General features: G+C 41.6%; 1 protein-coding gene across 1 annotated transcript; it reads left to right on the forward strand.

Moving 5' to 3' along the window:
* The first annotated feature begins 11,358 nt into the window (after positions 1 to 11,358).
* On the forward strand, positions 11,359 to 13,062 carry LOC100247092 (probable WRKY transcription factor 7). The gene is made up of 3 exons (XM_002284930.4): positions 11,359 to 12,251; positions 12,347 to 12,472; positions 12,620 to 13,062. Exons 1-3 carry the CDS (start codon positions 11,497 to 11,499, stop codon positions 12,780 to 12,782), a joined length of 1,044 nt encoding a protein of 347 aa, XP_002284966.1. The 5' UTR covers positions 11,359 to 11,496; the 3' UTR covers positions 12,783 to 13,062.
* Positions 13,063 to 16,446: the final 3,384 nt, after the last annotated feature.

Below are 16,446 nucleotides of genomic sequence, written 5' to 3' on the forward strand. Positions count from 1 at the left end.
CCGTTGGAGGAAGCGGGGGCAGAAAGCCAAAGTCAGCCTTCCGACGACCCGGATCGCTTGGCCATAGTCCTGGTGAAAGGGCCTCCTCTCAAGAAGCCGCGTTTGACGCGCGATCTACAGTCCGGACTCTTTGAGCGGCAGCAAGAAATTGAAGTTAGCTGCGCTTCTGCCCATGACGCTCATCCGGATGGAGGCGAGGTGGAGATGGCAACTGAGACCTCAGCCGCCCCGGCAATAATTCCAGCTGAAGATGCATCCGGACATATGTGTCCGGACGAAGATGTGGGGGTTCCGATTCTGGGACAAGAGTTACCCTCTGCTTCCTCACCTGAGGAGGAATCTGCTGACGATGCCGCTCCTGTTAGCCCTTTCAGCTACGCGGAGTTGGAAGTTAAGTTAAAGCAGATTACTCCTGACTGGAAAGCCATCAAGCCCTCTGCTAAGATGTTTGATATGATAGAAACGGTACACCGTTGTCTTGTGTTTTTGCTTTTTGATTTTTTGTTGCACTGATGTGTTTGTTGTAGTATGACTTATGTGTTTGCTTTTCTTGTTTGTGTGTCAGCTGGTGAGGGGCCTCCGCGGCATGGCTCAACAACACGATCTTTTTACTTAGCTGCTGCAGACTGCAGACTATATGAAGACCTTCTCCTCTCGGCGCCAAGAGATTGAAAATCAACTGCGTCTGAGAATGGAGGAGGCTGAGGTCAGTCTATCCACCATGCGAGAGGAAAATGAAGCCCTCCGAGTGGAGTTGGCTGAGGCGAAGGGTCGAGAAGAATCAACTGCGGGCCGCCTTCATGAGGCGGAGGGTGAGGCAGCCCGGCTAAGGGATGAATTGAGTCAACTCCGGACAGAAGTTTTGAATGAAAAGAAACAGAAGGAAGACTTGCAGCTGCGTCTGGATGTGCAAAAAGAGGAACTTGAACGGGAGTTTGCTGTGGAAAGGGAGGAACTTGCAGCGGATTACCAGCAACAAGTGGATGATACGTTTATCTTTGGGTATCGCTGCTGCATGAAGAAGAACGGCATTAAGCGAGATACCCCTTCAATTCCTCCGGGTGAAGAAAAGAAGCTCCATGAGAAGCCCGCTCCCTGATAGTTTATCTCTTTTTGCAATTTTTCTGCTGTAATTTTTCCTTCTGTATTTTTTGTGGTCCGGAGATCTCTTTTGTAATTACATTTATTCATATCAATAAAACATACTTCTTTCTCATTTGCACTTGTGTATACTTTTTACTGATAGTACTGCTTTAAATTGGATACATTCCATGGTCTGAGTAACGGAGTGCCATCTAGCTTTTGTAAATGATAGGCTCCATTTTCGTTTGCCTTAGACACTATGTAGGGTCCTTCCCAATTGGCTTGGAACTTTCCCGCGCCTACTTCAGCAGTATTTTCAAAAAATTTTCTAAGTACTAGTGTACCATTTTTGAAGTTTCTGGGCCTGACTTTTCGATTGTAATGCGCTGATGCCCTTTGTTGATAATCTGCCATCTGGATGGACGCGCTTTCTTTGACTTCGTCTGCCCAGTCCAAATTTCTTCCTAGTTCCGTGTTGGCGTCTTTTTGCTTTGCTGCATCAGTCCGGATAGTAGGAAGACCTATTTCAGTGGGAATGACTGCATCCATTCCATATGTGAGGGCAAAAGGAGTATTTCCTGTTGGTCGTCCGGGTGTGGTTCGATAGGCCCACAGGACGCCGGGTAGCTTCTCCACCCACTTCCCTTTGGCTTGCTCTAGCCTTTTCTTTAAGGCATTGATTAGAGTTTTGTTTGTGGCTTCCGCCTGGCCATTGCTTTGAGGATAACGTGGCGTGGAGTATGAATTCCGGATATTCAATTCCGAACAGAAATTCCTGAATGCAATGCTGTCAAATTGTGGACCATTGTCAGCTATGATGATTTGGGGAATTCCAAAGCGGCAAACAATGTTCTTCCATACGAATTTGGTGACATCTTTATCTTTGATGCTTGCATATGCTTCAGCTTCTACCCATTTACTGAAGTAATCAGTGGCGACAAGGAGGAATTTCTTCTGGGCAGGTGCTGCTGGGAGGGGTCGCACTATGTCCATGCCCCACTGCGCGAAAGGCCATGGGCCTGAGACCGATTTTAATGCGGCTGATGGCATGCGTGGAATGGGAGCGTATCTTTGACATTTATCACACTTTTGGACATATGCTGCCGCGTCTTTCTTCATTGTTGGCCAATAGTACCCTTGTGAATGAGTTCTATGTGCTAGGGATCGTCCTCCCGTATGATTTCCGCATATTCCTTCATGTAATTTAGCTAGCACATACTGGGCCTCTGAATGCCCAAGACAGCGAAGATAAGGCCCTGTGAAAGATCGCTTGTACAGGTGCCCCCCGATCAGGGTGAAGCGGGCAGCCTGCACCCGGATTTTGTGCGCTTGTTTAAGATCTTTGGGTAAAGTGCCTGTCCGGAGATATTCTGCAATATCATGCGTCCATTATTGATTATCCGTTTGGGTTGCCTCAATGGTGTTGCAAGTGGAATTTTCTGCGACAGAGGGATTGGCTTGCACATGTATGGGCAATAAAATGGCTTCTTTGATAGGTAGAGAGGCAGCTATGCCGGCCAAAGCGTCAGCGTGCCTATTGTCAGCTCGCTTAATTTTTTCGATTGTCCACTCGGTGAATTGCTGTAAGGTGCTTCTTACTTTGGCCAAGTATCGCGCCATGCGTGAGTCCTTAGCCTCATATTCTTTCTGGACGTGCCTTACCACTAGTTGCGAGTCGCTGTAGATCCGGAGTTTGGAGACGGATAGAGCAAGGGCGAGGTCCAATCCGGACAGGATGGCCTCGTATTCTGCTTCATTGTTAGACGCGGAGAATCCCAGCCGGATGGCTTGCTCCAGATGTTCCCCAGTTGGGGACTGTAGTAAGAGCCCAACTCCAGAGCTTGATGAGCGTGAGGCTCCGTCAACTCGTAGTGTCCACCACTCTTGTTCACTTGATTCGTGGTGTTGGTTGGGTCTTCGTGAATATTCGAGCACAAAGTCGGCCATTACTTGGCCTTTTTTGGATAATCTGGGTTGGAATTCGATTCCAAATTCGCTCAATTCGATGGCCCATTGTAGCATTCGCCTGGTTAAATCTGGTTTGTGCAGAATGCTACGAAGGGGTTGGTCGGTCAATACAATCACTGGGTTGGCTTGAAAATAGGGGCGAAGATTTTGGGCAGCACTTCGAAGAGCTAAGGCTGTTAGCTCCATTTTTGAATACCTGGTTTCTACATCTGCCAATGCCCTGCTGACATAGTAGACAGGTTTCTGCTCCTTTGGTGAAGGGCAGCGGAATAGAACGGCGCTGATTGCCCATTTTGAGACAGCTAGATACATGTATAGCTTCTCCTTTGGGATGGGGCTGCTCAAGATGGGTGGATGCATAAGACAATGTTTAATTCTTTCCAACGCGTTTTGGCAATTGTCCGTCCACTCCTGCGTTCCAGCTTTTCGTATTGCCAAGAAGAAGGGTCGCAACTCATCAGTGAAGCGGGCTATGAAACGTCCTAACGCAACGAGCTTGCCTGTGAGGCGTTGTAACTCCTTTTTGTTCCTAGGAGGAGGCGTCTCCATGACTGCTTTGACCTGATCTGGGCTGACTTCTATGCCTTTTTGGCTGACCATAAATCCCAGAAATTTGCCAGCACTCACGCCAAAGGCACATTTGGAAGGATTTAGCTTCATGCCATACTTTCGCAAGAGATAAAAAACTTCTTGCAAATGGAGGATATGCTGCTCTCGAGTTTTGCTTTTAACCACGATATCGTCAATGTATACCTCGACCGAGCGGCCTATCAGAGGTTTGAAGATTTTAGTCATCAATCTTTGATACGTGGCGCCAGCGTTTTTGAGTCCAAATGGCATGACTTTGTAGCAATAGAGGCCGTGTGGCGTTATGAATGCTGTTTTTTCTTCGTCATCCGGAGACATGGGAATTTGGTGATATCCGGAAAAGGCATCCAAGAAAGAGAGCATCCCTTGCCCGGAAGTAGAATCCACAATTTGATCTATCCGTGGTAAGGGAAAACTGTCTTTTGGACATGCATTATTGAGATTGGTGTAATCAACACAGACTCGCCATTTGCCCTCTTTCTTTGGTACCACTACTACATTTGCCAACCACTCTGGATAAGATACTTCTCTGATGAATCCGACTTCCAACAATTTGTTAATTTCATCTTGGATAACTCTTTGTCTATCCGGATGAAAGCGTCTAATCTTCTGTTGAACGGGTCTGGCTGCTGGAAAGACGTTAAGCTTGTGAGAGGCAATAGAGGGATGAATTCCCTTCATATCCGAATGTGTCCATGCGAAGATGTCATGGTTGCTTCGAAGGATATTTTGTATGCTCTGAATTTCTTCTTGCGTCATGAGGGAACTGATATTCGTGAGGTGATCATTCTCTTCTGAGATTTGGATTGTTTGTAAGGGATCTGCTGTCGGGGGATCCTTGTCTGCCGGACCCAATAATTGCTATTGGTCATGCGTATGGCTGGGTTCAGGGGGAGATGCATCCTCCTGGTTAGCGACTGCCTCACGTGCTATTTGATAGCACTGGCGAGCGGCTAATTGGCTGCCATACAAGTCAGTTTGCCCTTCGTTGGTGAGGAAACTCACCATTTGATGATATGTGGAAGGGATGGCTTTCATGTAGTGAAGCCATGTGCGTCCCAAGATGACATTGAAGGGTGATAACTCTTGTACCACCGAGAATTGTACGTTGAGAGTGACTGGACCAGCTTGGACCGGCAGTATAATGTCTCCTATGGATGTGGTTGATGACCCATTGAATCCGGATAAGATTCGTCCGGGGTTTTCGAGACCCGCGAGACTATGTCCCATATGGCCAACGACTGATGCTTGCACCAGATCAGCTGAACTGCCTGGGTCGACCAAGATACGTCTTACATCGAAATCTCCTATTTCTAGGGAGAGGATGAGGGCATCGCGATGTGGCTGTAGCGTCCGGGTGGGATCTACTGGTGGGAAAATGATTGTCCCATCTATGGGGCGAGGGCCCTCTCCAGTAAGACCCGGCCGGATGGAATTAATGCGTTCGCGTATTGACGCGGCCCACAGCAATTTCTGCCTTTTCCGCCTGGAATCGTATTCCTCGTCAGATGGGCCCCCGTTGATATAGTTTATGACAGCCTTGGGGGCGACTGGGGCCCTCGGGGCCCCAGAGTTATGATGTTGAGATACATCCCTTCCTCCAGTATCTGAGCGGATGTACTGTTTTAAATGTCCTGCTTTGATGAGCCTTTCAACTAGATACTGGAGGGACCGACATGTCTCTGTTGTATGACCATGGTCTTTGTGGAAGGCGCATTTCTTGCTGCGGTCTCTCATGGATGGGTCCGTTTCGAGGGGTCTAGGCCACCTGAAGTCGGACAACCCTTGGATCATTGGGAGAAGTTTTTCATATGATACGGATAGGGGTGTGATGGGCGGCCTATCCGGACGACTCGGCCCGTCCTGCCTTCGGTCAACTGGTTTTGGCCGGTCCGGAGGTTTGGCATTTCTGTCCGCGCTATCTCTAGAAGCCTGTCTGGCAACCAAAACTTGTTGAGTGGCTGCACGCACATCATCTTCGAGCATTGAATATTTGTTGGCACGTCTGAACAAATCGTTCATCGTTGTAGGAGGCTTTTTGGCCAGCGATTCGAAAAATGGAGTGCTTGGACAAATACTTCTCTTGAAGATCTGTAGGACAGCATCCATGCTGCAAACCTCTATTTGAAGTACGGCTTGGCCAAATCGTTTCACAAATTCCCTCAAGGATTCGTTGTCTCTCATTTTTATATTCTGGAAGGTGCTAATATTCTGCTTGTGTCGAGCAGAGCACAAGTACTGTCCCACGAATGCTTCAGAGAGGTCCCTGAAATTGTCAACAGAGTTAGGAGGTAGGCGATGAAACCATGAGAGGGCCTGCCCTTGAAGGCTGGCGGGGAATACTTTGCATAATAATGCATCGTTGCCAATATCGAGCGTCATAAGCTGTCGATAGTGCATGATGTGATCGAAGGGATCGTTGGTCCCATCGTATGTGGAAAACTTTGGTACGAGGAATCCCCTTGGGGGCTCGTAATGGGTGATATGGGAGCAAAAGGGCGTGGAGAGCATGTCATCCAGCCTTTTGCTGATGGAGCCAATGGGTGGCTCGTTTGGGAGGTTTCTCCCAGCTGGTCGTTCCGCTAGGTGTGAGTGAACGTTCCGCATCGCTGGGGTGACCATGGGGTCACGATGCGGAGGTACGTTCTGCACCATGGGAGCGATCATAGGATCGGGGCGCGGCGCCCGGGTTGTGGCTACTGGTGGCCTTGATCTCCCAGGCTCTTGTGGGCCTAGTCTTGCGCGCATAGAACTTGACAACTGTGATTTTCTATCACGTTGTCTTTTTGCTGAAAAATGAGTGGAATCTGAGCTTTCCTCACGGGGAGCTCGAGGCATGGGTGTGCGTGGCTCATGGGGCCTTACATTGTATGCTCCTGGGACAGCTCCTGTTGACCCAGGATATATTGATTCTGGCTCTGGCCTAGAGTTTGCCACCTGGCCTTTTGAGCGCTGACGACGAGGAGGACCTGACGTAGAGGCTTGAATGCGTAACACAGCGTTTTCTTCCCTTAACCTCTCCGTCTCCTGGAGGAGAGCTCTTAGCTGTTTTTCGCTCGCCAACTGTCTTTTTTCGATGGCTTGACGCCATTCGTGATTATCTTCCTCCTTTCTACCAGATGATCGACTTTGGGAAGGTGTGGCCATCTTTGCTAGTGACTGAATCAGAATAAAAAGTAAAAGATTCCCACAGACGGCGCCAATGTTGTAACCTCGCGTATCCAGTGGTCCACGTTGCTGCTAGATGGATGGGCACGTGAATCTCAACACACAAGGGGTTCTTGATTCAGCGGTTGCACCTGCAAAAGGACATCCGAACAGGGTGTCCGGACACACCCTTCGATGGTTTTGTTAGCCATGGTCAGAGAAAGATATATAAATCAGTTGGCCTTTTACTAGGTATCAAGAGGTTACCAGGGGATCATCCTCTCCTTCTTCGTGTGAAGGCATATATATATAGCTTCAGGGGTACTGCTCCTTTCATTAATGGTGAGGAGATATTTTATGTTGTGATGATGATAATAGGTGTCAGTAGGAGCACTATTATCCTACGAATGGCTGTCAGAGACCATGGTAGGTGATGTGGCTGTCAGAGATCGTGGAAAGTGATTATGTAGAATGATCGTGGGAAGTGACTTGCTGTCACTTCCTCTTGTCTTCTCATTCTGCAGGTGATGGGATGTGGGCCATGGCCGCTTGTTGTGATTGCGTGTAAGACTCGCTTTACTTTAATTGATCATCCAGACGATTTATATCCGGATGGCTCATGCTGATTATCCGGATGTGTTGTAGAGACCATCCGGATGTCTACGTTCTGCCAGCGTCGTTTGCTCTTCCTTGGATAGGAGAAGCTGAAGCGTCGTTTGCCTTTCCTTGAGGTGGTCCGGATAGGATAACTGCACCATGCATATCTTTGGGGGAATCCGGATGATGATGGTCCGGCTGATAATACGTGCCACGCGTCACCATGAGCCGCGTGCCACGTGTTTCCTAAGAGGAGGGGTCCCTACAAGCAGCACATGCAATTCCCATATCACTGGTAAGTTCGAAGGTGTATTCTTTAGTGTGGGTATGGGAGATGGGGCCACCACGCCTTCACTTGTTGCTTTTATTTTCATGAAATTGCATTACCCTTCGCCATTCCCTGCAGACAATGGACCCACTTTTGGTTCATCAGAGGAGCTGGAGCCCAGGGCTAAGCGCATGGGCCGGTGCGATTTCTTGTCTTCTGTATTGCGTGTGCAGGCCAGATGTTGCGATGCTGCCAAATGGGTGGATTCACGTGAGCCTTCCCATTATTTCTTCCTCAACCACTTTTTCTACGAAGGATATCAGTAAAACGCTTCAACAACTCATTCTACCATCATTCGAGTAATACGACATTTTAATAAAAGATGAACAGAGTATGACATTCATTACATTTCAAAGATTCTACTTCCTGTCCATACACTAGACTCTGAAAAAGCTATGATTCGATCCATTCCAAAATGCAATATATTTTGCTGTATTTGAAGTAATCATGGAAACGTTTTCAAAAACAAATTTGGTAAAATATGATATCCTTAAATCACCCAATCAATTTCTACGAAAGTTTTCCTCCATGTGAAGGTTTCAAAATTTTGCATGCCCTTAAATAGTGGGTGGACAAAATGTGTGGGGCTAATTTGGAGTTTAGGGGTTAGGCAATAGTCAATACTAACAAACATGCTTCACGAATCACGCCTTTCATGCTTGTTATAGACGTTAAAAGTACGCCTTATCATCTTTTTCCAGCTTCTGAATTCTCTATTGACTTTGTTTTTGAATCATAGATTTTATTTTTTGTGTAATATCAAACGTTTATCGTATTCTTGTGGGACTGCCGACTGCCGACTGCCCAGTCATTTTAGAATAGAAGAAATGAGGTTGTACGACGTTTTTTAATGTTAAATATTGACCTGTTCTCCGCATGTTTTCAACCTTAGATATGATTTCTTTTCCTGTCAAATTTTTTTAATTCCCCCACGATTTTCAGACCATTACAACTGTACGAGTGTCCACGTTTATTTGCGTACCACCTTCATACAAAATTTGTGGTTAATGTCTGACGCTAAAATACAATGAATTTTATTGACTTTCACAATCGCCTGTCAAGTATTTGTTTCCTGATTCGTAATGATAAAATGCTGTGCAAGTTGGATCGGCCCAGTTTCATGATGATTAGGCTAGTCCAACCGCATTATGATTGGGCCCACCCAGTCAGAGTCATTCAGACCCATTCCAAGAGAGTCAGGCCCACTCTGAAGGATGCCCAACTTTCTTATTTTAATTTTATTTTGCGATCCATTCGAACTGGACAGGAATACCATGTATGCAAGTCATTTAAATTTTGGAGCAGTACGTTTATTTCCTAATTAAATAAAAATAAATACAATGAGGAAATGAGAATCCTCTATGATTGTAAAAATCAAGAATCATTTTTTATTATCTAAGGATCAAGAGAATAAATCAAGAGCCTCTTTTTCTAGATCTTCTTTTAATTACACACTTTCCGTGATTAAAAATTGAAAAAAAAAAATTAAAAAACTACATGGAATAATTCTCAAGACAATATATTAATACCGAAAACAAATCACCCAAGATTAGAAAATGTGAGTCTTGGCACCTAAGAATCATTTTCAAGTTAAATCAAACAAAAGATGATTTTAAAATAAGATCACTTGATTTGATTGCAGTATGCGATTACTTTTCAAAAGTTATTTTTGTAAAAATATTCTTATTTGCTTGTTATAATGCTTTTAAATATATGAGATTCTTGTATTGAGTACTGATCGGGCCTTACGCTTGTAGATTTATGTACATACGATACGGAGCATGCCCAAGTTGTCCGAGTAATTGAATCCAAAACTGTCATGGCCCAATAAGGGCCCAATTAATTGTGCTGGCAATAAAGCCCAATTTTAATGGGCTTGTTTAGTTCTTTAGTTTGATGAGCATATTATGCTTCGTTCTATTTTTTCTGATAAAAAAAATTCAAAATTAGAATAGCCCATCCCGCCAAGAATAGGTAAAGGATCTTATGAGTTGTGATTATGTTTGATGATTGTTATCTAGAATGTATATAAAGGCATGTTTGATTATTAATGATTTTTAAAATAGTTTTTGATAATCATTAATAAATATTTGAAAAAATGGAAAACACTTTGAAAACATTTTTTAAGTTTTTAAATAGATCTATGTATTTTATTAAAAATTATAATAATAGAATTGTTTTTTAAAAACTATGTTTGAGAAATATTTTTAAAAATAAAAATTAACTCAAAATATTTTCAAAAAAAATTATAAATAATTTTAAAAAAAAACTGTTTTTGAAAAAGTTATTAAATAGATTCTATAATTCTAAAAAAAACAAAAAAAAAAAGAAAATGAGAGAGATTTTTTTTAATTAATTAAAAATGATTTATTTGATTTAAATTGCAGTTTGGGATTTTGAGCAACAAATCTCAACGCCAAGAAACCACGAAGGAAAACAGTTGAACAAAGAAAGAAGAGAGGATGGGAGGAGCCAAACCCACCATTCAAGGGATTCCAGACAAGGAAATCTCTAAAGTCAACAAATAAAGGGCAGGAAATCAGTGATTATAATTGCGTACACCGCTTCATAAGTCATAAGTTGAAAGAATGTCATTCCTATTATCAATTTAAAATTTTCTTTAAAATAATAATATCATGATGGGCGCATTCTCCAATATCGTATACGGACAAGCGATACCAATTTTAAGATGCCGGCTTGGCTGTATAAAGCATCAGCCCCCACAATTGTGTATATTAAATTCTTCATCATTTGACTACTAAATTTGCCCATCAAGTCTCCATTTTCCAAATATATTACAAAATTACAGTCAGTCCCCATTGTGCAAAATCCAACAAGACCCAAAACATACAGAATGGGGGTGCATCACGAGGCTCAGGGATTCAGTTTTAAAAGTAGGTTTGAGGCTTGGGAGAGAAGAAAACCATATCATGGATGAAAGAATCCCATGTGACTTGTGGAGTTGGTGCTTTGACGCTGCGGCATCGGATATTTGGTAAAAGAGGAGCCTCTGGGGCCCCACATTCGCCTCCTCCTCCCAGAATCCCAGGGTTTACCCTTCCTGCTCTTTCGTTGATTTTTTTCTTTTTGTCTTTTTCAACGCGGTTAAAGTCCTCTCCTTCCTTTTCTTTTCCCCGTCTTTTACTTTTTGTTTAAGTTTTACCTTTTCATAATTACATAAAAACCAAAGAAAAAAAAAAGAGGAAAAGAAAGTCTAAAGTTGGGTTTCCTGTCATTTTCTTAAATGTTGTTAATTAAGTGATAACGAGTGGGTAAGAGATTGGAGCGTTAACTTTTTTGTTTTGTGGTTACTTTATTAGATAGAGATTTTGGAGGGATTGAATGGTGTTAAGGTCAACTCTACCTCACTGGATACAACTAAACACTTGCGACTTTAGAGGGTCTTGAATCCAACGGGCATTTGAAGAAGCTTTTGACCTTATCTCGCCCCCCCATTATTTCACACGGTCTCCAACGGGTTCCTCTCAATAACGGGCCCGACATTAAAGAGGGCAGGTCAAAGGGCAGCATAATTGGCCACGTGGAAGGATGTCATTCGATATTGGGTTTGACGGCAGACGGACAGCAGCGACAGGTCAGTCATCCGATGCCTTGCGTTGCTAGGGCATCACTTTGACTCCAAACCCTTTTTATCTTCTTGAGCTTCTTTTCAACATTTGCTTTTCCCTCATCAATCATCTTCTCCTTCTTTGTCTTCTGCAACATCTGTCTAATCTCTTCTATAATAGCGGGATCCGGGGTTGGGGTCTTGTGCCCGTTCAGACATGGCAGTGGAGCTGATGATGGGGTACGCCAACGATAGTTTTGCAGCAAAAATGGAAGATAATGCTCTCCAGGAAGCTGCGTCTGCTGGGATCCAGAGCGTTGAGAAGCTTGTAAAGTTGCTATCTCAATGCCAGCAACAGAAGCAGACCACAACCTCTCTGGAAATTGATATTGATTGCACGGCTGTTGCGGACATGGCCGTCACCAAGTTCAAGAGGGTTATTTCGTTGCTGGATCGAACAAGAACTGGTCACGCTCGCTTCAGAAGGGCTCCTTTGGTGCCTCCTCAACAGCCGCCCCAAGATACCGACACCCCAGTTCCTGTTAGCCATCACCAGCCGGCTGAGGATAAACAAACCTCTGTTTCTAAGATTTATTGTCCAACTCCTGTTCATCGTCTCCCTCCTCTCCCTCATAACCACCAACCTCACCACCATCACCATCACCATAGCCCCAATCTAATGTTGCCCAAGAAGGTAGCCATAGAGAAGAAGGAATCTATGACTACAATCAATTTCACAACTTCTCATTCAGTCTCTGCTCCCAACTCTTTCGTATCATCGTTAACGGGAGACACCGAAAGCGTCCAACCGTCTTTATCGTCTGGGTTTCATATTTCGAATCTATCACAGGTTTCATCTGCGGGTCGGCCTCCTCTTTCCTCGTCTTCATTGAAGAGAAAGTGCAGTTCAATGGACGACGCAGGTGCCAAGTGCGGATCATCTTTTGGGCGGTGTCATTGTTCTAAGAAAAGGTTGGTCCTCATCGTCAACACTCTTTAAGTTTGCATATTTTCGTTTAAGCGGTGACGGAATTGATTTTAATTGGATTATGTTGTTGATTGAACAGGAAATTGAGAGTGAAGAGAGTGGTCAGAGTTCCTGCAATAAGCACCAAGATGGCTGATATTCCACCGGATGATTTTTCTTGGAGAAAGTATGGTCAGAAACCTATCAAAGGTTCTCCGCATCCAAGGTATGTGTTGTTTGGACTGCACACCCTCAATCACAGCCTCTTTTCCTATTTTGTATGGTTTCTTCACCCGGTTTTTGACTCGTTTACTAACCCGGTCAAATTGTATGCTGAGTCTGAACATATTTTTTTGGGAATTCGTGTAAGCAGGGGATATTACAAGTGCAGTAGCGTGAGAGGGTGCCCCGCACGCAAACACGTGGAACGGGCTCTCGACGATCCGACGGTGCTGACTGTCACCTATGAAGGCGATCACAACCACTCTCAATCAATTACGGACGCTACTGCAGCTCTCGTTCTCGAATCATCCTAATCCCTAGTGGCTATCACCCAATGGTGAATATCGTCCAGTGAAGAGACAAGAAACAGAGGATCAAGAAGCAGTGATGCTCAATAGTCAAAATATCCAAAGAGGATGAGTGTCTATGTTAGCCACCTATACAGTACATAAATTCCTTATCTTTTTTTTTTTTTTTTCTTGAAAATCTTTTAGTTGTGTTTACGAAAAAAAGAATAGAAATAGAAAAGAGAGAAGATTGTGGATTTGGTGGGGGTTTGAATCATAAAAGTAGTGCGTGACCTCTTTTCTCTTTTCTCATATTCCATATATATATATTTTTAATTAGAAATTGATTCAATTCATTGTGGTGACCGTCCTTGCCAGGATGCCCACTTTAACTTGTTCCAATTCCCACTGAAGCTGTTGTTTATAGGAAAGAAAATGTAGATATAGGGGAGCAGTCAATGGGTGGTGGGAATCTGTGTAATTGTTTAATGAGGAGGTGTCGTGTATGGGACGGTTGACTAATGACTCATGAGCGCTGGAGAGAGGGTTGGACTTTAGGGTAAGGTTGGTTGTCACTTGTCAGCTTGTGTTCAATTCATATCTCATTCAGTTGTCCACACTGGATGCAAGTTGTGATCATGGTTCGATTCGAATCTGGGGATGTTGGTTTGAGACACTCGTGAAGCCCATCACCAACTCATGCGGGTTGAGGTATGAGGAATACAAAGCAAAGTCAAAATGGGTGGTGGTGGTGATGATTATTTTAAGTGATGCCCACTTGCTTGATTTAGGATTTTGTTTTGAAAAAAAGGAAGAGGTGCCAACGCTTGCACTCCACCTTTTCTGGGGTCATGCATCACATCTTATTACCAAAGTTAAGCATGCGCCGGTAAGTGGAAAATAAATGGGCTTTGTTTAGTCAAATGCGCTCATTATTCTATTTTAAAATTATGGATTCTTTGCTTCCCATCACCCTTGCCTTCCACAGTTATCGTATTCCCATCGTTTCATACTTGATTGACCTGTCAATCCTTATGTCATTTTTGTCCCTCTGCCGTTCCTATTACTCCAACCTATGCGCCAGTTTAAATTGCCTTTGAAGCAATCTATTACCTTTACGGTTTACCTTTCCCAATTGCATTCCCTTTTCCGCACTGCAATCTTGGTCGTAGCTGTGAACAGAAAATTATTGTAAAACCCTTCTGAGACCATTGAGCTTTGACATTTTTCAGGGACAGAGACCCACGCTTTGATTGAACGTGTGCGTCATTTTCAAGTAGGCTGTCCATTTGACATCCTGGTTGGCGTCCATCTCAATCAGTTGGGTTATATTTGCGTCTTCCCTTGAAATGTGGTTATGAATTGTGAATCCGTTAGGTTGCGTTTGTCACACAAAAGGTTGATTTGAAATGCCAATTTTGTCAACTTCAAAAACTTACCGATTTTACACTGGGGAATGTGGTTACACGTTTAAGATGCATATTACTTGGTTGACGGGATATCTAGAATCACAACTAAAATGTGGTGCGTCTTTGTACTTGGAGGCATGAAATAACCATCTTACCCTTAAAAATGGGCATTAAGACATGACGACACTGGTTTCATTTGTCCTTTGTTCTCTCTATCATCAATTTTAACACCCCATCTTCTATCCTCCTTGGCAAATAGGGACAATGTGAGGGAGGATGCATAAACTTTAGGGTTGTTGTATTCATGTGACGCCACCACTCCTTTATTTTATTTTATTTTTCTTTTCTTAAGATTCCTAACTTAAAAGAGTATAGGATTAGGGTATAAGAAATAGAATAAAATTAAAATTCTTCTATTTTTTTAAAAAATTAATTCAACCAAAAAAAAAATTAGAGAAAAAGAAAATTTTATAGCATCCTTTTTGTTTGGTATCATTAAATTAATTATTTTTTTTTAATGCTCAAAGTGATTTTTGCTATGGAAATTTGAATATCTTACCCAGTGTTCCATATATTCAACTTGTGGGGCTGGCTTGATCCAATCTCACGTTTAGAAAGTTTGGATAATAATTTTAATTCAAATTCATTTGAGCTTGAATTCAAGTTAAATTTTGAATAATTGGAGTGTAAATCCAAATTTAATAATTTTATAATTTATATTATTTTATTTTATTCTTTAAATTTGTAAAAAATATATGTATTATTTTAATTATATCATATACTATTTTATGCTTTCTAGAAATGTATAATAGGTTTTTTCTTATTATCTTAAAATATTATCCCATTTATGGTTTAAATTTTGGTATAAGAATATAGAAAAAAATTTCAAAAACCTAATATGAGTTTGTTCAACCAAATTCAAACCTTATAATTTGATCAATCTCGATCAATTTAAGTCTAATCTACACCCAACTCGAGTTTGAAAAAATGAGATTGGGTTGACTTAAGTTCGGTTGAATTAAATATTTTTTAATTGAATTTAAAATTAGTAATCAACCAAATCTAACCTCTCCAAGTTGTAGGCTGAATTTTATTGGATCTAGTAAAGCAAATCCAATCAATTGCTGTCCTAGTCCCAAACTCCCACTGAGTTGCATGGACTTAAGCTCGGCCTATAATTTAGGCCCATCTTGAGTTTACGTTGGGCTTCGCTTTAGGTCTCCAAAAACTTGGCCTGGTTTTAGATTCAAATCAATGACACATACCGTAAAAAAGTATTAAAAATGTTGGGCTTTTAAGTTTTGCTCTAAAAATGCGTTTGATAAAACAAATTTAAGAAAAATTTTGAAAAAAAAAATTGTTGAAAACATTTGGACTTGTTTGATCTTGTTCTTGGCATCTTGCAAAATAATTGTCTCCAAAATATGTTTTTGAAAATAAATAAATAAATAAATTTAAGCTTTTTTTTTGTTCTAAAATACATACAACGATTATAATAAAATAGAAAATTAGAAAATTTGAAATAATTTAAAATATAAAATTTTTTAGACTATTTTCCAAAATAATTTCAATTTTTTTACACTTTTGTTAATTTTTAATTGGTTGAGTTGTATAATTGGAAGCATATATTCATGTAGGAGGAGGTGTACAATAAAATTTCCAAAACAATTCCTTTTTTTAGAAGGCATGTTTGGATAATTTGTCTTCCTCTTAGACTATAATTAAGTTCAAGGAGTTGTTTTCATGTGATAATTTTTATTTTATTACATATTTTATAGAATATAACAATTATTTATTTGTTTATTAGTAAACACCCTTTATTACTTGTAATAATTAATAATTTTTTTATCCATCATTAAAATAAAACATAATTTATCTTTGAAGTGACAGAAAATGGGTAATTTTAAATTTCCACGATGAGTGGATGAGGTAACAAATAAAATGGATAAGATGTGAGAGCAAAAGAGGAAACAAAGATAGAGTTGTGGGGCTTCAACTTATCCTTGGTGGGGAGAATTCCATTATGCTTGGTTCCTAAAAGCGAAAAGCATGGAGGAAAATATAAAAAGTTAGAAAAAAAATAATTTTTACATGTTTGATTTGTTTATAAAAGAAAATCAAATATAATTTAAATTAATTAAAAAATTATAATTTTTATAATTTTTAGTTACATACTAAATATTTTTTATTTTGAACTCAAAGAAGCTCTTATGGGACTCAATAAAATATATGCATAAGATTAAAAATAGATTATATTTATATAATGTTATAAAGATACAACG

Source organism: Vitis vinifera, chromosome 18, assembly GCF_030704535.1.
Source record: "Vitis vinifera cultivar Pinot Noir 40024 chromosome 18, ASM3070453v1".
NCBI classification, from domain to species: Eukaryota; Viridiplantae; Streptophyta; class Magnoliopsida; order Vitales; family Vitaceae; genus Vitis; species Vitis vinifera.